Raw genomic sequence first — 21,763 nt, 5'->3', positions numbered from 1 at the left:
CAGGCTGCTTTGTAATGGGCTGTGAGTGAAACCAAGCTTGCATGTCCTGCACTTTGCCTTATGCAGGGAGATTTCACCATGGCTGAGCTCAGGGGAGAGGGAAGAGTCAGGTTAACAGAGGAATGGGATGACCCGGACATTGTGAGGGTGGCAGCAACGGCATCACTAATGGACGGAAAACTCATGCATAACTCCAAGGAACCGAGACAGACTGGGGGGCGAACGTGAGTGAAAGTACCCATGCATAAACGACCTCAGTAACTTTTACAGAGGGTCGAACCCCCTTTTCTGGGGAGTCCTCAGAAATGGTGACAGTTAGAAAAGGCAGACAATTGGGGCACGATTGTGTTATTGCGTAGGCGTGAAGACGTTTCTTGCAGGGATGAAGCATGCGCGGGGTGGGCATCTGTGGCGGGATGGCACTTCTGCAGGAGCAAGAACTCTGCCTCTTGTGAATTGGGTTGCCTTTTTTTCTCCTGATGGTCCTGCTCCTGTGCTCAGAACTGCAGATAGATGCAAACACAGACATCAGACAGGCGAAGCTTTTCCTGGGAGGGAAGTACAGCACTGGGAAAAGCTTCGCCTCCTTTGTTTACATGGTGTGCGGCACACTGGGGGGGCCAGGGCTATTTTTATGCCCAGGGCAAGCTCCTGATTCTGCATCACCACAGACAGCAGGAAGTGGTCCCTGGGTCAAGTTAAGAAAGACAGTTGACCTGTGAGATCTGGAGCTAAAGCCAGCGTTCTTACTGCACGGCTTCTGCTTAGAAGCTCTTGTGTGCACAGGCACCAGCATATGAAAGCACACACATGCACACATGCGTCTTCCGTTTTCTCCCCCCCCTAACGTTCAACAGCTAAATGCACTTAATTGTTAGATTGTAGACAGAGGGTCAATTGAGGTGCTCCAATGGTGTTGTTTTGCCTGGCCTGTTGCCCTCTCTAAGCCTCTGGCCAAGCTGGTGCCCGGCTTTCCACCTGCCATCTTGAAAACAGGCATAATGGTTCCATATTGAAAAGGAAACATGAAAAAGATCCGCTTAACCCAAGAAAACAACCCTGTCAGTATAGTACAGTTCCTGACTTTTGATGTCTGCTCTTTGTAACTGTCCAAGTTGTGTCAAGAGTAGCGAACTCTGTTGCTTTCTCATGGTTACCTGACTCTGTCCCCTCCCCAGGTGTGCCACGTCCCCCTCAAAGGTAGCCAGCCTTGACTACCCCAGGTGGCGCTTCTGCAGCGCTCCTGGTGCAGTGTGTTTACAGAGAGAACTTACAAGGTTGAGCTGCAAACTGTACACTATAACAAAATAATTACATTTATTGCATCGCGTAGACTGTAAAATCGTTAAAAACACAGGACCTGGTATGCAGACTACATATAAAAAATATCAGTTATAAAATTCTTATACACAGTTGATATACAACCAATGTAAATGACCGATGCTACACCAGACACATTTCGGCCTGAATATGCCTTCCTCAGTGGTCATAAATACAGAAAGTCATTAAAAAAAAACACATCCAGAAACGAACCTTGTGAGATATTTTTATCTAATATTTTGTGTAGCTTGATGTAAACTCTTAGCATGAGAGCCAGCGCGGCGTAGTGGTTAAGAGCGGTGGTTTGGAGCGGTGGACTCTAATCTGGAGAACCGGGTTCGATTCCCCACTTCACATGAGCGGCGGAGGCTAATTTGGTGGATTTGTTTCCCCGCTCCTCCACACAAAGCCAGCTGGGAGACCTTGGACTAGTCACACTCTCTCAGCCCCACTTACCTGATAGGGTGTCCGTTGTGGGGAGGGGAAGGGAAGGGAATTGTAAGCCAGTTTGATTCTCCCTTGAGTGGTAGAGGAAGTCAGCATATAAAAACCAACTCCTCTTCTTCTTAGCCCAAATTGTGGGTCTTGCCATATGGACAGTAGCGCACACAGTCTGATACAGAATTAGCAATGCTTCCGGATGTGTGGACACCACCCCGTGATTGGTGTGTTTACAAAACCAGGTGCGGATGTTGCCCTTGGCTTGCTGAACAATGCCTGGCGCGGGGTTGCAATCTGGCTTCTCTGTGGCCCTGGGGAGGCAGGAATTTTTTTTCCAGCTTCCCGGTGCCCTTGGGAGGCGAGGGTGGGACCCTCTGCAAAGGACAACAGGGTGGGTTGCTGTCTTGCCGACTCCCCCCCCCTCCCGCCTCCCATCGCCTTTCAGCTCTCCTGCCTGCGAGAGACCACTGCAGGCAACCGGCTGCTGCAGCCTCCGCCTAGGAAGCCAGCGGCAGGAGGGACCTGTTGTGCCTTCCCAGACAATGCTCGGGGAGAGTGCCAAGCCTTTTGACAAGACTGGGGAGATGCTGGCAGCCGGAGGAGCCAAGAGGAGGAGCGGCAGGTTGGGGGGCCAGGGGATGGCGTGAGGAGCAGGGAGGCATCTTGCCACGGCTGCCAGAGAGGGGCTTGCCCCTTGGGAGCCCCCATCGCCGCCGCCTCCTCCGCACGCACGCGGAAATCTCTGGCTGGTCCCCCTCTTTGGTTTGCCACAAGGAGGAACTGAGACCTCTTCAGTTGCAGCAGAAGACAGCAGCTGCTGGCAAGAGGCTCCAGGAGCACTAAGCGGAGAGGGGGAAGCTGTAGGGCTGGGCTTGGCGAGGGTGGGGGCGATTAGGGACTGGAGGGAGGGGAGACTCTGTTTCTCCCCCCCCCCCTCCGCTGCTGGAAGATGGAGGCGAAAGCTTTGTTCAACATGCAGAAAGCTCTGGTGCAGCCCTTCCAGATGTGCATGCTGGATATCCCCCTCAGCGTGCAAGACGACGAGGATGTGAGTAGCCAGGCGGTGGCGAGGGGGGTGTGCGTGCGCGCTGGGGGGGCAGGGTGGTGAGGGGTGGTTGGCCTGTCCCGCTGTCCCAAAAGGATACGGGGAAGTTTGGGGGTGAGTCTCCAAGGGCTGGCCAAAGACATTGCAGCAATGATGCCCAGAATCTTGCATGCGTCCTAATTGCACGGGGCATGACCCACTGGGAAGTTCTCCCGCACAAGCCCCGTTGAGATGTGTTGCATGAGAAGGAGGCCTTCCTGGGGGGTTGCGGCATGTGGGTCGGATTTTCCCAGCCCCTGTTCTGCACCCTGAATCCGTGGTTTGGAGCAGTCCGGTCCCCTTGCCTGATGTCATGGCCCTCATATGAGAGAGAGCCAGTGTGGTGTAGTGGTTAAGAGCGGTGGTTAGAAGCGGTGGACTCTAACCTGAAGAACCGGGTTTGATTCCCCACTCCTCCACATGAGCGGCGGACTCTAATCTGGAGAACCGGGTTGGTTTCCTCACTCCTACCCATGAAGCCTGCCAGGTGACTTTGGACTAGTCACAGCTCTCTTAGAGCTCTCTCAGGCCCACCTACCTCACAGGGTGTCTGTTGTGGGGAGGGGAAGGGAAGGTGATTGTAAGCCGCTTTGATTCTTCCTTAAGTGGTAGAGAAAGTCAGCATATAAAAACCAACTTTCTTCTGCTGCTTCTTCAACACTTTGAAGCAGTTTGGTGCCAGAGATGTGGCTCTTGAGTGTAACACCAGGGAGGGGGGGTAGGAGAAGGTCCCTCGGAGAGTGAGCCGCGTCAGCCCCCCAGCGTGGGAGCAGCAAGTAGGACCCTCCTCCAGTGGCTCTCCCTTTTTGAGCACCATGCGCCGGGAGCGCACAGGGACTGTTGGGGAGACGTTCACAAGCAGAATTTAGCGGCAGAGCAGAATTCTCCCTCCAGGAGTGCTATTAATCACCCCCCAGGGCCCAGCATCTGCCTCGGGGCCCCACCTAACTCTGTTCAGAGGTTTGCAGCAGCCCACTCCGTTGGCGCCAAGTTGCCCAGGGGCAGCCGATCCAACAGCTGGCAGCCCAGATCTGTCACGATTATTAACGAGCAAAATCCGAGTCGCTTGGAGTGGTGGCGCACGGGGTCGAGAGTGGCTCCTCCGTCGCAGCATGAGTCTCTGTGGGAGGGGGCTGCAGGGTGTTTTTGGGCTGTGCCAAGACACATCGCGTGCACGGGAACTGGTGCATTTTCCCCAGATGGGCGCCGTGTGGTGGCTCGGTGTACGAGCCAGGCTCCTCCTGGCTGAAAGCATGCAGAGTCGGGCAAGCCTCTCTCTCTCAGCCTCAGCGCGCTGTCTGTGATTTGGGGCTAGCAATACCAACCTACCTTGCAGGGGGTTTTAAGGATTGATGAAAGGGTGTACAGGAAGCTCTTTGGACATGGCAAAGCATTCTGCAGATCTTGACGGTTGTTATTTATTGTCCAGTCACTTGTATAGAAGGAGGTGCAGGGAAGCATTTGTGAATGGTATTGGGGTGGGGTCCTAAGCATGCCCCTGGTATCCAAGCAAGATATGGTGAGGGGATACCCCCGTCTCAGCTGTATTCCCAAAGGAGTAATTGAGAGTCAAGTGAGCCTGTCTAGGATCCTTGTTAGCCTACGGGCAAGAGTCTGTGTTAACTTTTGCACAGTGTGGAGTTTCGACAGGCGGTAAAAAAAGATTTGCAAAGTCCCATCCCTTGCCCTGCAGAGCCGTGCCCCAGATTCTGGATTTTTTTTTGGGTTGTGCAAAAATGTGACGGGAACAGGGAGTTGGCTTTAATATGCAGATTCTTTATGGAGCGCTTCTGATCTGCAGCGTGCCTCCAGCTTTGCTGAGTGTATTCGCACACCGGGTCTCTTTGGGGACTTGAGAATTAATCAGAGAGTTTTTTTCCCAGAGAAAGTCAGCCTTTATCTTATGGCCCATAACGTCCACCCCCCGCCCCTGTCTTTGGCCTTGCTTTTAAGAAGTAGATATGAAGGAATGGCATAATATCAGAACTTGCACATAGTCCCTTTCCTTCCCCCACTGTGCAGGTTCAGTCTGAGCCCCCATGCTTATATAAGAACATAACAAAGGCCATGCTGGATCAGGCCAAGGGCCATCAAGTCCAGCAGTCTGTCCACACAGTGGCCAACCAGGTGCCTCTAGGAAGCCCACAAACAAGACGACTGCAGCAGCATTTATCCTGCCTGTGTTCCACAGCACCTAATATAATTGGCCTGCTCATCTGGTCCTGGAGAGAATAAGTATGCATCGTGACTAGTATCCATTTTTACTAGTAGCCATGAATAGCCCTCTCCTCCATGAACATGTCCACTCTCCTCTTAAAGCCTTGCAAGTTGGCAGACATCACCACATCCTGGGGCAGGGAGTTGCACAGTTTAACTATGCGTTGTGTGAAGAAATACTTCCTTTTATCTGTTTTGAATCTCTCACTTTCCAGCTTCAGCAGATGACCCTGCGTTCTATTATTATGAGAGAAGGAGAAAAGCTCCCCATCCACTCTCTCCATACTGTGCATAATTTTATAGGCCTCTATCATGTCTCCCCTTAACTGCCTTAATGTGCTTGGAATTAAAGAGCCAGGCTCCCATCATGGATGGCAGGGTACCGCCCCTTTAATATTTTAGCATGGGCCCCCCACCCAGGCTTGCCCGATGGCCTGGAGAAAAATGTCCCATCCCTTTCATAGAGATTTAAAGGGATTTTCTTTGCCAGGTGATGATCTTTGCCTCCCTGCTATGAAAAGCTCCAATTGCCCCTCTCCACACATCTACGAAAGGAATTTTTCTCTCGGCCTGTGGGCAGCCCTGCCTGCCCCATCTATTCTGTCAAAGTCCCACTTTTCTTATATTAAATGTTTAAAGCAGGGGTGTCAAACATACGGCCTGCGGGCTGGATCCAGCCCCTTGAGAGTTCTCATCTGGCCTACGAGCCAGCCGAGTCAGCCGCCACCCCCACCCCCCCACTCTCAGTCTGGGCTGGTGAGCCCCCCAGTCCCAATCTGGGCTGGCGAGGGCCCGGCAGCTGAGGCACTCAATCCCCCATTCCCAATGTGGGCTGGCGAGGCATGGCCCGGCCCGACCAAGTGACATTTATGTCCTATCCACCCCTTCTAAAAATGAGTTCGACACCCAGCGGGGTGTAGTGGTTAAGAGCGGTAGTTTGGAGTGGTGGACTCTGATCGGGAGAACCGGGTTTGGTTCCCCACTCCTCCACATGAGCGGCGACTCTGATCTGGTGAACTGGATTTGTTTCCCCACTCCTGCACATGAAGCCAGCTGGGTGACCTTGGGCTAGTCACAGCTCTCTCAGCCCCACCTACCTCACAGGGTGTCTGTTGTGGGGAAGGGGCGGGAAGGTGATTGTAAGCCAGTTTGATTCTCCCTTAAGTGGTAGAGAAAGTTGGCATATAAAAATCAACTTTTTCTTCTTCTTCTACCCCGGTTTAAAGCTTGGTGGTACTCCATATCTTCTAAACCCCATGCAGGCATTCTGTGCCTGAACACATACACACGTGTGCTCATTTTCACAACAGGGTTGGGGTCAGGGCTTGGCCTGGGCACCTTTCCAGTGCCAGGATTTGACCCGGCAACATCCATTTCCAGCACTACTCAGAGGCTCGGGGGCTCCATGTGGCACTTTGACACACCGCCTGCTTGTGTTGCTCAATATGGCACCTACCTCATGTTTCAGGAAACAAGTGAGTAAGACAGAGGGGCTTGAGACTGGCAGGTAGTTCCCACCTTGAAGTAGTCACCGCTGGAAGAACAGAGAAGCTGCCAGCCTCCCTCAGGGGCAGGCCTCATGCTGGTGATGGAAGTAAAGGTAGCTCTTCTGGTTAACGATAAATGCCAACTGTTATTCTGTTCTTTTTGCCCAGCCGTTCTTAAAACAATGGTCTAGCAAGGCGGCTCACATGAATTTAAATTCTATTCCCAGGTCTGGTGGCTAAATGAAAATAAGACTCTCATTTACCAACTTAATGGACAACTTGGGAGGGAGGAAAGGGGGTGAAGGGAAGTCAGTTTACCTGAGTTCTCGAGAGGTATCCGCTTCGTCCCATGGGAGCCCGGCAGGTCTCCCTTGGGCAGGAGGTTTTTCCAGGGATGGCGATGAGGCAGCTGCTCAGGGTCATCCACTGGCTGGCTGCAGAAGCCGGACATCCTGGGCAACAAGCAGATAGAGCCGAGCTATTTCTGGCAGGCAGGGAGGAAAGGGGCTCGCTGCTGCTGATGGCTGAGCCAGGCCGGCCTCCCCCTTGCCATGATGGTCTTTCTGGGGTGGAGGGGGCTGTTGCAGCCCCCAGGTCTCGATGGCAGCGCCCCTGAGCATCTTCCATCCTCATGATTGGCTCAGTGGTAGAGCATCTGCTTGGCATGCAGAAGGTCCCAGGTTCAGTCCTTGGCATCTCCAGTTATGGGATCGGGCACAGGGTGATGTGAAAGACCTCTCCCTGAGACCCTGGAGAGCTGCTTCCAGTCTGAGTAGACAATACTGTGGAACACAGGCAGGAAGCTGCTGCAGTCGACTTGTTTGTGGGCTTCCTAGAGGCACCTGGTTGGGCCACAGTGTGAACAGGCTGCTGGACTTATTGGGCCTTTGGTCTGATCCAGCATGAGCTTTTCTTATGTTCTTATGTCTATTCTGTTAGGTGCTGTGGAGCACAGGCAGGATAATGCTGCTCCAGCTGTCTTGTCTGTGAGCTTTCTAGAGGCATCTGGTTGGCCACTGTGTGGACAGACTGCTGGACTTGATGGGTCCTGGTCTGATCCAGCCTGGCTTTACTTATGTTCTTATGTTAATACTAACTTTGACGGACCCATATTCTGCAGCTTCATATGCAAATTCCAGAGGGAATTCTGGAGGGGCAGAAGGGCTTTACTTTGTCAAAGATCAGGGTGGCTTGGAAGGCTTTCTGCAGTGAGGCTGCTGTTGGCCTTCTTTTTTGTTGAAAGGGTAGCGAAATAAGTGAAGATGTAGACCTCTGTTTTTAATGTTCTTTCCCCCAGGCTTCACACATTTTCTCTCCTTCCAAACACTTCTGCTTGTTTAAAAATGGGAGAATAAAATGCAGACAATAACAGAGCGCATCTGAGTATTGCTCATCCCCCAATAAACGGTTAACCGCCCCATAATTTTGCACTCAGATGGAGGGTTCAAAATCCCAAGATGCTCAACAAGCCATCAGTCATCAGTCAACAAAAGCATGTCTGAAAATATAGGCAAGCTCCATGCAACCCATCATTAGCAGCACCTCTGGGGCTTTTGCTGGGTGTCGCTTGCTGGCTGAGATCACGACACGCAGGAAGACGTTCCATGGCTATTGTGCCCATGCCTGGCATCTGTGTGGCTTGGTAGCACATTTCTCACTGGCCTGGCGATTGGTCTCACTGTTGAAACAGGGAGCAGAGAGCGAGGTATTTCCCAGATGCAGAGAGATTGTTCGGAAACTCCACATAGCAGTGGATCTAAGAGTCAGGTATGCTGTGTGACTGGAGTCCTGGGTTCAAATGCTTAGCTGCCCATAAAGCTCATGGGTCAGTCTCGCTCTCAATCTAACCTACCTCACAGGGTTGTTGTGAGGATAAAATGGAGGACATAGTATGCAGTCCTAAACTCCTTGGCCTGGAAGGGTAAGGTTGCCCATCAGCCTGTCCCTTTAGTAGAGACTTAAATGTGGGGAAATGGGAAGCTGATGCTTTTCTGACATGGAAGTAAATAATATCACCTGATAAATAGCATCCTATTCAAGGGACAGGCATTTTTCTCCAGGCCAGCTGGCAATCCTACCTGGAATGTGTTTTCAGTACCATGATTCAAACCTGGAACATGTGAAGCAGTGGTTAGAGCTATCAAGCAATTAAATGAGGCTAATAGCCACTCAACTTTAAGGTTGACAATGAGGAAACTGAAATTGTTGAAAACTTTCTGTTCCTTGGCTCCATCATCAACCAAAAGGGAGACTGCAGCCAAGAAAGCAGAAGGAGATTCAGACTGGGAAGGGCAGCCATGAAGGAGCTAGAAAAGATTCTTAAGTGTAAGAATGTGTCACTGGCCACCAAGATCAAGTCAATTCATGCCATTGTATTCCGTATTACTGTGTATGGATGTAAAAGCTGAAGAAAGCTGATAGGAAGAAAGTAGATTCCTCTGAAATGTGGAGATGGAGGAGAGGGTTACAGATACCGTGGACTGCCAAAAAACAAACAAACAAATCCATGGGTTCTAGATCAAATCAAGCCTGAACTGGCCCTAGAAGTTAAAATGACTAAACTGAGGCTATCGTACTTTGGTCACATTATGAGAAGACAAGAGTCACTGGAAAAGACAATCATGCTAGGAAAAGTTGAAGGTAGCATGAAAAGAGGAAGACCCAACAAGAGATGGATTGACTCAATAAAGGAAGCCACAGCCCTCAGTTTGCAAGACCAGAGCAAGGCTGTTAAGGATAGGACATTTTGGAAGACACTGATTCATAGCATCGCCATGAGATTGGTGGGCAATTGCCTGCCAATCCACATGACCTGGCAACCCTACTTCCACGGCCAAGCAAAGATTCGAACTTGGTCGCCCAGATTCTAGTCCAACACTCTAACCGCTACACCGTGCTGTTAAATTAAGTAACTCTTGCATAGTTACCAGATTTATGACCACTTTGAAGGTAAGAGGGTGGATTAATAAAGGTTGGAATGAGAGCTTAACTATTAATTCATCCATTTATATCCCACCTTTCTCCTCAGTGGAGAACCCAAAATGGCTTTTCCTCTCCTGAACACACATGAAGCTGCCATCTACTGAATCAGACCCTTGGTCCATCAAATTAAGTATTGTCTACTCAGACTGGCAGCAGCTATCCAGGGTCTCAGGTGGAGGTCTTTCACATCACCTACTTGCCTAGTCCCTTTAACTGGAGATTCCGGGGATTGAACTTGGGACCTTCTGCATGTCAAACAGATGCTCTACCACTGAGCCCCAGCCCCTCCCACCTGAGTACTAACCAGGGCTGACCCTGCTTAGCTTCCAAGATATGAGGACATCAGGCTAGCCTGGGTTTTCCAGGTCAGGATGCACCACATCTAGCTGGCAGCATACTCCAGAGGTTAACGTGCGCCTTGCATGAGAAAGTTTTTACTTAATCTTTTTCCAGTCAGTTTCATTTGAGTGCTGGCGTGGCAAGAGAGAGAAGGGAACAACAGCCCCCCTCTCTGCTGTGTTCGAACCATGCTTAAATTTCATTATGCATTCTCCTGTCTCCTCTTTAATTGTCCTTTCTTCCTGTTCACCAAAGCCTCAAATCCCTGGCCCCTCGCTCTTCCTGGACACTCTCTTCTTCCCCTGCCCATCCTTGCCGTTCAAGCCCCTCGGGGCAAGGATCCGCCTTTTGTCTTCATCCTGCTCTGTAAACACCACTTAGACAAACGGGAGCTGGAAGAAGCATCAGCAAGAGCGGTTCGTATCCTACCTGAGGCTGGAGGAAGTGCTTCCAGCCGAAGGAGACTTCCGGCACCTTAAGTGGCTCTTCCGCCGAAGGAAGAAACTCTAAGGCTGGGGGCAGGCCTCCAACATTGCTTGGTGGCCCTGGTAGGGCACGCGCGGGTCTCTCTTGAGTAAGTACACAGCTCGTGTCTGGGCTAAGGGCTGGCAGACCAGTGTGCCAGCTGTGCTTCTGTGGGTTCCCCTTTTAGGCACACAGGCCAGTTTGTGCCTGGGCTGGTTGAGGCCAGGGGATTGCCGTGCCGGAACAAATCAGGATTGTCCAAACGAAGCTGGAAGTACCTCAGGGCTCCAACGTGTTTTATGCGCCTGTTCCTACAGAAAGCACCGCTTACAAGGGCTGTATATGTTCAGCCAGCGTGGTGTCTGACTCAGCTTTGGCTTCAGTGGCATTTCAAGGCTGAACTAAATAGTTTTATTTCTTATGTGTTAATTGAATCTCAGTCATCCATGTGGATAAGGCATATTGAGAAAAACAAATCCGATCAATAGGAATTTCTTTAGATTCCCTGTATTGCCTTACAGAAAAGTCAGCATTCAATGTGATCAGACGCAGACTTTTAGATTTAGAAATGTAGGCGCAAAGAAGAAGGAGAAGAAGATTAGGAGGAGGTGTTTTTTTATATATATGCCGACTTTCTCTACCACCTAAGGGAGACTCAAACCGGCTTACAATCACCTTCCTTCCCCTCCCCACAACAGACACCCTGTGAGGTAGGTGGGGCTGAGAGAGCTCTAAGAGAGCTGTGACTAGCCCAAGGTCACCCAGCTGGCTTCATGTGCAGGAGTGGGGAAACAAATCCAGTTCACCAGATCAGTCGCCGCTCATGTGGAGGAGTGGGGAACCAAACCCGGTTCTCCAGATCAGAGTCCACTGCTCCAAGAAGCAGTCACACAGAAGATTTCATAAAATCCCACTTATGAATAGAGTTTGCCCTTGCGAGAATGGTGAAATAGAATCACTTGCTCAAGTCCTTTTTAATTGCGCTTTTTATACTTGCTGCCGATCCCAATTCATTGACCCGCTGTTTATAAATAGGGAATAGCTTTCTGGTGAAATTAGGACATCCTACCTTATGACCACACAATATCCAAAAATAATTGATTCAGTTGCAAGGATTTTACAGTTAGCAATCAGATGTCGTGAATGGGATGTAGCATTCCTTAATGGCTGATTCGGGATTGTTTTATCCAGTTTTATCTATTTCTGCTCGGATCTATCCTAATGTATGTTTTTCTTACTACATATGCCAATAAAGGTGTGTGTATGTGTGTCTGACTCAAATCTGCAAAACCCAGGGGTGAATCTCCATTCTGCCACGGCAGCTTGCTGGGTTACCTTGGGCCAGTCGTGCACTGTCAGCATAACCTACCTCACAGGGTTGTTGTGAGCATAAACTGGGGGAGAGGGGAACGATGTAATCCGCTTTGGGTCCCCATTTGGAATAAAGGCAGGATATAAATTAAATTGTGGAACTCCCTGCCCCAGGATGTGGTGATGGCTGACAACTTGGAAGGCTTTAAGAGGGGAGTGGACATGTTCACGGAGGAGAGGGCTATTCATGGCTACTAGTAAAAATGGATACTTGTCATGATGCATACTTATTCTCTCCAGGATCAGAGGAGCATGCCTAGTATATTGGGTGATTAGTAACACAGGCAGGATAATGCTGCTGCAGTTGTCTTGTTTGTGGGCTTCCTAGAGGCCTCTGGTTGGCTACTGTGTGAACAGACGACTTGATGGACCTTGTCTGATCCAGCATGGCCTTTCTGATGTTCTTATGTTCCTTCACCACAGCCTCTGTTTTATTTATTGTGTCAGTTTTCAAGCCTGGAAACCCTCCTGGGGAGGGTCAGGAAACCTTGTTTCTGGATGGTGGTGTTGGGGGGACATGAATCCTTTGACAGCTTGCTGGCTGAAGCACCCAGCTGCCTCCCCAAGTTTCCTAGTGCTATATGATGGTCTGATCATTTTACAAAGAAGTGGGAAGAAGGCGGGCAGATCTGAGAAGGCTGCATCTTTCCCGGCAGTGCCAGTCCTGCCTGAGAGCTACCTCAGCAGGGATCTCTGTGCCAGCTGCTGACTCACCTTCCAAGTCACGCTGTTTTGGTTCCCGGAAATTTTGGGGCACACTTGACTCTGCCTCTTTCTTGGAATTACAGCTAGTCCGAGGATACCCTCCAGTCTCCTCCACTGGGGTTCTTTTGGCCGGTGAATGTCAACACTTAGTCCATGTCTATGAGTCGCCACTCACCTGATCGCCTGGGGCAAGTGAGAAATTTGTTTCTGGGTGAACAGAAGGACAAATATGTAAACATTACAAAATAACTTTTTTTTGTTTTTTTTGTTTCAGGCCATCTTTGTGCCAGAAATGACTAATACAGCATGCGTTGGCTACCAGGCTATGAAATGTTTTCACAGGCCTGATAACTTCTGTGCAGTCATTTGCAAGCTTGCATTAGTAGCCAGAGGGATTCTGCTTTGTGTTGGTTGGGCTCCACTGTGCTTGTCTAACTTTGAAAAATCTGGGGGGAGGGTGGTGGTGGTTAAGCCTTCACAAGCCTTCAGGAGCCCCAACCCTACCACAGAGCAGTACCTGTCCTTTGCCCCTATGTGAAGGGGCAGGAATAGGCATGTGCATTTGGATATCTGTTGTCCATATATATATTGTAAAAATACCTTATTGATATTTTCTAGATAGAGAGCCAGAGTGGTATAGTGGTTATGAGTAGTGGACTCTAATCTGGAGAACCAGGTTCAATTCCCCACTCCTCCACATGAAGCCTGCTGGGTGACCTTCGGCCAGTCACAGTTCTCTCAGGACTCTCTCAGCCCACGCGGAGGCAGGCAATGGCAAACCACCTTTCAATGTCTGTTGCCTTGAAAACCCTACGGGGTCGCCATAGGTCAACTGTGACTTATCGGCAGTCTCTACCACTGCATTTTCCAGTCTCCGGATATATCTGGAAAATGCAGATTTTCCAAAATGCTGGGAAGTGTGTGGAAAGTACCGTCAAGTCACAGCTGACTTATGGTAACTTAATGAGACCTCATAGGGTATTCAAGGCAAGAGACTTTCAGAGGTGGTTTGCCATTGCATGCCTTTGCATGGCTCTGAGAGAACTGGGAAATGGGTCCTGAAAAATCCTGGAAATATTCTGGATTAGCCATGAATATTGGTAGCCAGTGTTTGAAGGCTGCCAGGACTGTTCTTTTCTTCTTTTTTTCCTGTGTATCTGTGTCTTCCTGGGCTTGGTATCAGCTTGCCATGTTGGTTTGGCTTTGAGTCTGTCCTTTTACATTGGTTTTGTGAGCCTTGCAACATTATATTATTTGCGTGAGTTGGTTTGTGCCTGGTTTGCGGTGGATACTTGTGTTTGATAGTGTGTTTGAGTCTTGCGTTGTACATTGGCACAGATTCTCTGATTTTGCATTTATTAGCATTCACATTTGGCTTGGATGATTCTCTGGTTTGACATTGGGTTGGATTCTGGGTTGTACGTTTGTTATTTTAGGAGTACCACATTGCCCAGTGTGTCTGCTGGGATTCTCTGGTTCTGCATTGGTTCTTTGGGCTTGTTGGTTCTGTCTGCTTTGAGAGGCTTTTGTCCGCGGGTTGCTTTGCTTGTTCTTGTGCCTCTGGCTATTCTTTGCCCTGGAGAAAGCATGGAATTCCCCCCCAAACCCTACCAAGCAACAGAAGATAGCTGAGGGCACCTTTTTCAGGGGCCCATTGAACTGGACCTGTTGGTCTAATTCACTTGCAATTTAGAAGTTATTTAAAGGACAGGCACCAAAAGATCCACTGCAATTTTTGTGTTATTTGGTTATAAAACAGCCCCTCCAGCCCTTCGGAAAAATTCCTGCTAGAGAATAATGAAGCTAAATAATATTGGAAACCCCCCCCCCAAAAAAAATCTGGATCCAAATACCAACCTGTATTTGGAACCTGGAACACTGAAAATACCAATATATATTGGCTCCCTGATATCCAGATACGAAAAATACCAATTTTTTCCCCGAGCTGCACATCCCTAAATAGGAATAGCCTTGTTAGGTGGGACTGGAGGATTGGGAAACCCTGGACATTCCTCATTAGAGCAGCAATTCTTTCCTCTGTTCTGCTCCCTGCCTGCCCTGTAGCAGGGTGATTTTTCACAATTAGGAAAAATCTCTTGGAAGCCAGATACATTACTGATGATGTGAGGAGTGGAAAGAAGCCAGGGAAGTCCAGCTGATGAGACAGTTTTTGCGCTTTTCATTATGTTTTGATTATGACAACTGTGAAACAGTACTGTTACTAATAAGTGCCTGATTTGTGGACAGGTTGATAAAACGTGTCCATGTTAGTGGTTTTCTGGAATGTGGTCTGGAAAGTTCTGGGGTTTCTTGGAAGACTTTTGGGATCAGGAATGGAGTATTTGCCACTCCTGATCTTCCCCTGAGAAGGGAGCATTGGGTGTCCCCGTGGAGCAGGGGTCCCATCTGGTGGGCATGGCCAGCACCCCGTGTGAGCTGAAGAACATTTTCCAGAATCCTCTAACGTGCAGGTATTCTGTGGGACATAGAAGGCAAGAGAGTCGGGAAAGCACTAGTCTGGGTTTTTTGTTTATGTCTCTATTTAATAAAATATAATTTAATCCTCATTTTGCTCAGACCCACAACTACAGAGGAGGGGGCAGGCCAGTGCAGCATGAATTATGTTTGGGTGCAGAAGTTGGCTTCTGCATGCAAATCCTTTGCTGGATGCAGCAAACTTGCAAACTGCTTGTGTGTGTGTGTAGGTGCAGGGATTGGGAAACTCAAGGCCTCTATATCAATCAGTTCAGCACATTCTGACAAAAAAAATCCCAAACTCTTTTGGGGTTTGTACAACTTCAAGTTTAAGATATAATCCCAAATGTTTGAAAAACAGTTTGAGGGGGGGAAATCCCTGCATGTTGCATGTTTGGGGAAAATGTTAACGAAGCCACTCTCCCTTGCATGCTAGTTTTCTAAGTTCAGGGTGGGGGCATTTAAATTTTCAGTCTCTCACCCACAGCCCAAAAGTGTTAGTTTAGGAAAAACTTTACCAGTTGATTCTGCCAAAATCCATAGTATATCCAGGAATGAAAAAGCAGCTTGTATAGAAAATAACTTTGAGCATCTGCAAGTAAAAATTGGGGAGGTGTGGATGGGGAGAGGGGGTAAGGTAATGGCTGGCAAAGAGAGCTGCATACAGGACCTCTGCTGTGCTTGGCGGAAAGAGGTGACATATTGACAGCTAGTATGGTGATGTGGTGTATAGAGTGGCTCACTAGGACCCATGGGGACCTGGGTCTGAATCTCCACTTCTACCATGGACGTTCACTGGGTGACCTTGGGCCCATCACAAACTCTCAGCATGGCCTACCTCACATGGTTGTTGTGGGGAAATGGAGGAAGGGAGAGCCAGCGTGGTGTCGTGGTTAAGAGCAGTGGTTTGGAGCGGTGGACTCTGATCTGGAGAACCAGGTTTGATTCCGCGCTCCTCCACATGAGTAGTGGAGGCTAATCTGGTGAACCGGGTTGGTTTCCCCACTCCTCCACATGAAGCCATCAGGGTGACCTTGGGCTAGTCAGTTCTCTCTGAGCTCTCTCAGCCTCACCTACCTCACAGGGTGTCTGTTGTGGGGAGGGGAAGGGAAGGTGATTGTAAGCCAGTTTGATTTTCCGTAGCTGGTAGAGAAAGTTGGCATATAAAGTTGGCATATAAATTGGCATATAAAAACCAACTCTTCTTCTTCGCCACTTTGAGTCTCAAGTGTGGGGAGAAAAGTAGGAAATATATAAATTAATGCATATTAGCGGCTAGGATGTGCTCCTGAGCCCTTCTGGCAAAAGCTCCCCTCTCCACATGTGACACAGCTGGGTTTCATACAGACAGACAGACAACACACACACACACTCCACAAGGGAAAGGAGACAGAGGAGCAGATGTTTAAAATTGTGTGTGTGTGTAAAGTGCCGTCAAGTCGCAGCCGACTTATGGCGACCCCTTATGGGGTTTTCAAGGCAAGAGACTAATAGAGGTGGTTTGCCAGTGCCTTCCTTTCGGGGGGGAGGAGCCGTGGCTCAGAGGCAGAGCATCTGCTTGGCATGCAGACCCTGGAGAGCCACTGCCAATCTAAATGGCCAATATGGACTTTGATGGACCAATAGTCTGTTTTAGTATATGGCAGCTACATGTGTTAGGGAAGGGGCCATGGTTCAGTGGTAGAACATCTGCTTTGCATGCAGAAGGTCTCAGGTTCAATCCCCGGCATCTCCAGTTAAAGGGACTAGGCAAGCAGGTGATATGAAAGACCTCAGTCTGAGACCCTGGACTGCTGCTGCTGGTCTGAGTAGACAATACTGACTCTGATGGACCAAGGGTCTGATTCAGTATAAGGCAGCTTCAAGTGTTCATGTGTGTGTTCCTCTGCATAGCAACTCTGGAATTCCTTGGTGGTTTCCCACTCAAATACTAACCAGGGCTGACCCTGCTTAGCTTCTGAGATCTGATGAGATCAGGGTATACCGTACTGCCTTCTCTCCCTTTTAAAAATTACCCATTGTGTTACTTAAGGGTTTCATACGCCATTTGTCACGCAACCAAGCGGATGTCTAAAGAGAATCTGTTGACTCGGGATCTCAGCGCTTGCCTTCTCTGTGTACTCGTGAGGGTAATTTTTACCCAACCCTCCTAGAGTGGAGCAACTTTCAAGCCTGCGTCTGTTTGCCGACTTCAAACGACACCCCAAACAGGACACAGGAGAACCTGCTATATCCGAGCCTGTTAAGCTGCGAAGTATTTGGGACTTAAAACAGCTTAATCTTGGTGAAGTGTCTGTGACTGAGCTAGTTTGGCTTGTAAACCCCTGGGGCTAAGCAGATAGTGGAACTGCTGTTCTGATTTTGGCAAGAGGAAATACGGTGACGTCTTTGAGAACTGACGCACGTGCACAAAATTGAATCTCCAGCGCTAGTAATTACATTGGAGAGTTAATTCACAGTGGGTAGCCATGTTAGTCTGTCTGCAGTAGTAGAAAAGGGCAAGAGTCCAGTAGCCCCTTAAAGACTAACAAAAATATTTTCTGGTAGGGTATGAGCTTTCGTGAGCCACAGCTCACTTCTTCAGATGTGAGCCACAGCTTCTTCTGAAGAAGTGAGCTGTGCCTCACGAAAGCTCATACCCTACCAGAAAATATTTTTGTTAGTCTTTAAGGGGCTACTGGACTCTTGCCCTTTTCTACTACTGGAGAATTAGATTAAAATGGAACTAGAATGCATCAAGAAGTTTCATGCTTCTTGCTTCAAGTGCAGCCTACCCTCCATCACCTTGCTGGCGGTTGCAGGACGCTTGGAATGGAAAGTGCTACAAACCTCTGCTTCTCACTGCGGGGAGCAGCAAGGGAGGGGAGAAGCAGGTCCTTTACAACTGTGGTACTCACTCCCCTGTTCACAAATGTGTGTGTGTTAAGTGCCGGCAAGTCGCTTCCAACCTATGGCGACCCTATGAATCAATGTCCTCCAAAATATCCTAGCATTAACAGCCTTGCTCAGGTCTTGCAGACTGAGGACCGTGGCTTCCTTTATAGAGTCTACACAAATTCCATCAACTGAGAGTGCCACATTTACTTCCATCCTTGGCATGACTTCAGGGAGGCTCACAGCTTACTCATTCCTCCTGTGGCAGTTGTTTCAAGATGAAAACACTTGCTCACCCCAAGCCCCACCAGATAGGGCCTTGCCACATTCGTGAAAGAGCTCTTGTGCCACACTGCAAACAGTGCTCAGAAGAGGCACATGTGGCTCCCGTGCCACTGAGCATCACTGCTTTACAACAACAGTTTATGTGAAAGTCTTCGTCATCTTGCCATAATCCTTACACAACAACCCTGTGAAGTAGGCCAATATTGTTATTCCCACAATGAGGAGTTAGGGCTGAGGTTGTGAGCAAGTGGTAATAGTGAGATGTCAGCTGGAGGCTTTGGGATACACAGCTCTGTACCGTCAATCTTTAAAATGTTTTTACTACATTTCTATCCAGCTCTCCTTCCAAGGAGCTCACTGCAACATTAAACGGTCCGCTGTCCACCAGTGACCCTGACAACAACTCCTGCAAGGTAGATTAGAGGGGCCTTGTCTGGGGCACTCAATGAGGTTCGTAGCTGGGCAGCGTTTTGAAATGGGTCTCCCCATCCCAAGTGCAACATCTGCCATTATACCTGCAGAGAATCATAGCGTAGAATCATAGAGTTGGAAGGGGCCATACAGGCCACCTAGTCCAACCCCCTGTTTAATGAAGGATCAGCCTAGAGCTGTGTTGACAAACCTATGGCACGCGTGCCGCAGCCAGCACGCAGAGCCCTCTCTGTGGGCACGCGCGGACCCGGCGCGTCTGCCTAGGGCTGTGCCGTGTTGCCATGGTGAGGGCATGGTGAGGGCACTGAGGGCAGTGCTCCTTCTCCCCAAGCCCATGCTCCCCAAGCCTGCGCTGGCGCCCTCCCTCTCAGTTGAGCTGCAGCCGCAGCTCAGCTGTTTGTCGGGGCGCCCCACCCGTCTTCAGTTTGGACCAGGAGGCTGTGGCCGAGCACCTTGCCACGCCCCCCCCCTCGGCTGAGCTGCGGGGCTCGTGCTCCGAATTGTCGACAGTATCAAGCACTTCTTGAGGAGGTTCAGGCACAGTATAATTGTTTACTTATGTACAATAATGTCCGGTGGCTGAGCAGAGGACGAGTCCTGGAGAGATGCATGCCAAATGCAAACTTTTACCTTTCAATAAAAAGTTGTTTGTATCATTGAAAGCTCTGTTATTGTGTTTTTCTTTTAACACAAAATATGTGAATGTATGAGTTGTTTTTTCTAAACTAAAACCTCAGTATTCAGGTTAAATTGCCGTATTGGCACTTGGCGATAAATAAATGGGTTTTGGGTTGCAATTTGGGCACTCAGTCTCTAAAAGGTTCGCCATCACTGGCCTAGAGCATCCTTGACAAGTATTTGTCCAGCCGCTGGTTGAAGACTGCCAGTGAGGGGGATCTCACCGCCTCCCTAGGTAGCTGATTCCACTGTCAAACAATTCTGACTGTACAAAATTTCCCCCCTAATATCCAGCCGGTACCTTTCCGCCTACAATTTAAACCCATTATTGCAAGCACTATCCTCAGCTGCCAACAGGAACAGATCCTTCCCCTCCTCTCCTTTTTCTTTTTTTTTCTTTCCCCCTGTTCTTAGACTTAGGTCTTGAACAATAAAACAATTTCCCCTCCTCTAAGTGACAGCCCTTCAAATATTGAAAGAGAGCAATCATGTCCCCCCTCAACCTCTCCTCCTCCTCCTCTTCTTCATGTGACTTTTCAGATTTTGCAATTTCTAACCCCACTGGATGATTCTGTAGAACCCTTGCTGCAAATCACTACACATTAAACAGATAATGAAAGCAATTTGTATAAAGCAATTAAAATCAACAAAATTGCCAGGAATAAACTTTAGATTAAAAGCAACTCTAAAATAGATGAGATTTCCTTTTTCCGCAGGCAGGTTAATTCGCAACAAAATTAAAAACATGGCCCCAAATTCCTTTTCAAACAGGACATTTTAACATCTTAAGAAAGGAAATAAAGACAGTCTGGTAGTTTTCTTGGGAGGAGGAATCACCACCAGGAGGGCTCTGCCCCTCATTCTTGGTGGTGGAAAGTGACATCAAGTTGCAACAGACTTAGGCGACCCCTTATGGGGTTTTCAAGGCAAGAGACATTGAGAGGTGGTTTGCCATTGCCTGTCTCTACGTAGCAACCCTGGACTTCCTTGGGGGTCTCCCATCCAAATACTAACCAGGGTCAACCTTGCTTAGCTTCCCAGATCATTTTGACCTGATAAATAGGGAACTTGGACAGGACCTCATCTGTGGGATCTGTGCAGGGAGGACGTGATCCTGGAAAAAGTAGCTAATTCCATTTATTTACTAGCTCCTTTGACCAAAGGTCTTGAGCTTAACCATAACAATAATACATAATACAACAACACATAATCAATTTACAACACCCAACGTATACTTAAGGTTAAAACACAGTAGAAACAATTACTAAACATAGCATCACTAATACCATAACAATATATTCCCCCTGAACCAGTCTCATTGAAATCACAAAATCTGTTTCAACATTCAACTCGTAGTTTATGTGCTTGTTTTGTTTTGACGTTTGAGCGACATCACCTCCGCCAAAAATCTTGCAACAGAACTAGTGATATCAGGATGAATATCTCCCATTATGTGGGATATCACCCAGGACTCCAAGGGAAGTTTGTATTTAGACAATATTGGGGTGATCCAACGCAACCGAGGAGCTGACCAGTGCTGACAAAACAATAAGAGATGGTGTAAAGTCCCAATATCTCCAGATTTACATTCACAAACTCGATCTGAGTATGGAGTTTTCGCAAAACGACCTGACATCTCTGCAGTTGGGTAAGCATTTAATCTGGCAAGCATAAAGGCACGAGGAAAAAGTAGCCTGGATCTAGGCTTCAAAGATTTGCATTTTTAATTGCATTTAGAAACAAAATGGGAGCCTGTTGTAGAACAATCATAAGCTCCCTTTGGTCAGCCCAGATGTGTGTGTGTTAAGTGCCGTCAAGTCGCTTCTGACTCATGGCAACCCTCCATGGCGTCCTCCAAAACGTCCTGTCTTCAACAGCCTTGCTCAGGTCTTGCAAATGTGACCAAAGTACGATAGCCTCAGTTTAGTCATTTTTGCTTCTAGGGTCAGTTCAGGCTTGATTTGATCTAGAACCCACTGATTTGTTTGTTTTGTTGGCAGTCCACGGTATCCGTAATGCTCTCCTTCAAGGGAATCTACTTTCTTCTTATCAGCTTTCTTCATTGTCCAGCTTCCACCCCCATACATAGTAATAGGGAATACGATGGCATGAATTAACGTAATCTTGGTGGCCAGTGATACATCCTTACACTTCAGAATCTTTTCTAGCTCCTTCATGGCTGCCCTTCCCAGTCTCAACCTCCGTCTGATTTCTTGGTTGCAGTCTCCCTTTTGGTTGATGAAGGAGCCAAGGAATAGAAAGTCTTGAACAGATAACTTGATTTAAATCCACAGTACTGTGGAGGGTGGGCAATTAAGTTCTCCCCTGGCAAGATTCCTTCCAGGAAGCTTTCCCTTTTTGTTATAAACTCAAAATTGAGAAAAGGAGGAGGGGGGCCCCTAGTCTTCCAGTTTCTGAGCAGATCAGCTTCCAGGAGTGCTTTACTGAGGACCCCCACTGTCCTAATCTCCTCTGCAAACAGAAGGAAACAATAGACTGGATTTCCCATGTTCTATCTCAGGAGCCTGTAAAGTTTCAAGACCAGCCATTGTTGCATAAATGACAGATTGGTTAATTATTTGCCTTCTGTTTAACCTCTGCAGCTGAA

At 48.6% G+C, this 21,763-nt stretch overlaps 1 protein-coding gene across 3 annotated transcripts in view; it reads left to right on the top strand.

Moving 5' to 3' along the window:
- Nucleotides 1-21,763, top strand: part of RALGDS (ral guanine nucleotide dissociation stimulator) — a 149,961-nt gene that overhangs the window by 34,110 nt on the left and 94,088 nt on the right. For 2 of the 3 annotated variants that reach the window (XM_056860494.1, XM_056860493.1), the window contains exon 1: nucleotides 2,694-2,809. The exons of the other annotated variant lie outside the window; for it this stretch is intronic. In XM_056860494.1, the coding sequence (XP_056716472.1) occupies nucleotides 2,711-2,809 (99 nt within the window). In that variant the 5' untranslated portion in view covers nucleotides 2,694-2,710. Of the gene's footprint in view, nucleotides 1-2,693; nucleotides 2,810-21,763 lie in introns of those variants that run through there. 3 annotated transcript variants of the gene reach the window in all.

Source organism: Euleptes europaea, chromosome 14 (assembly GCF_029931775.1).
Source record: "Euleptes europaea isolate rEulEur1 chromosome 14, rEulEur1.hap1, whole genome shotgun sequence".
NCBI classification, from domain to species: domain Eukaryota; kingdom Metazoa; phylum Chordata; class Lepidosauria; order Squamata; family Sphaerodactylidae; genus Euleptes; species Euleptes europaea.
The sequence above is the reverse complement of the archived record's forward strand: the minus strand, read 5'-3'. Positions and strand labels throughout refer to the sequence as shown.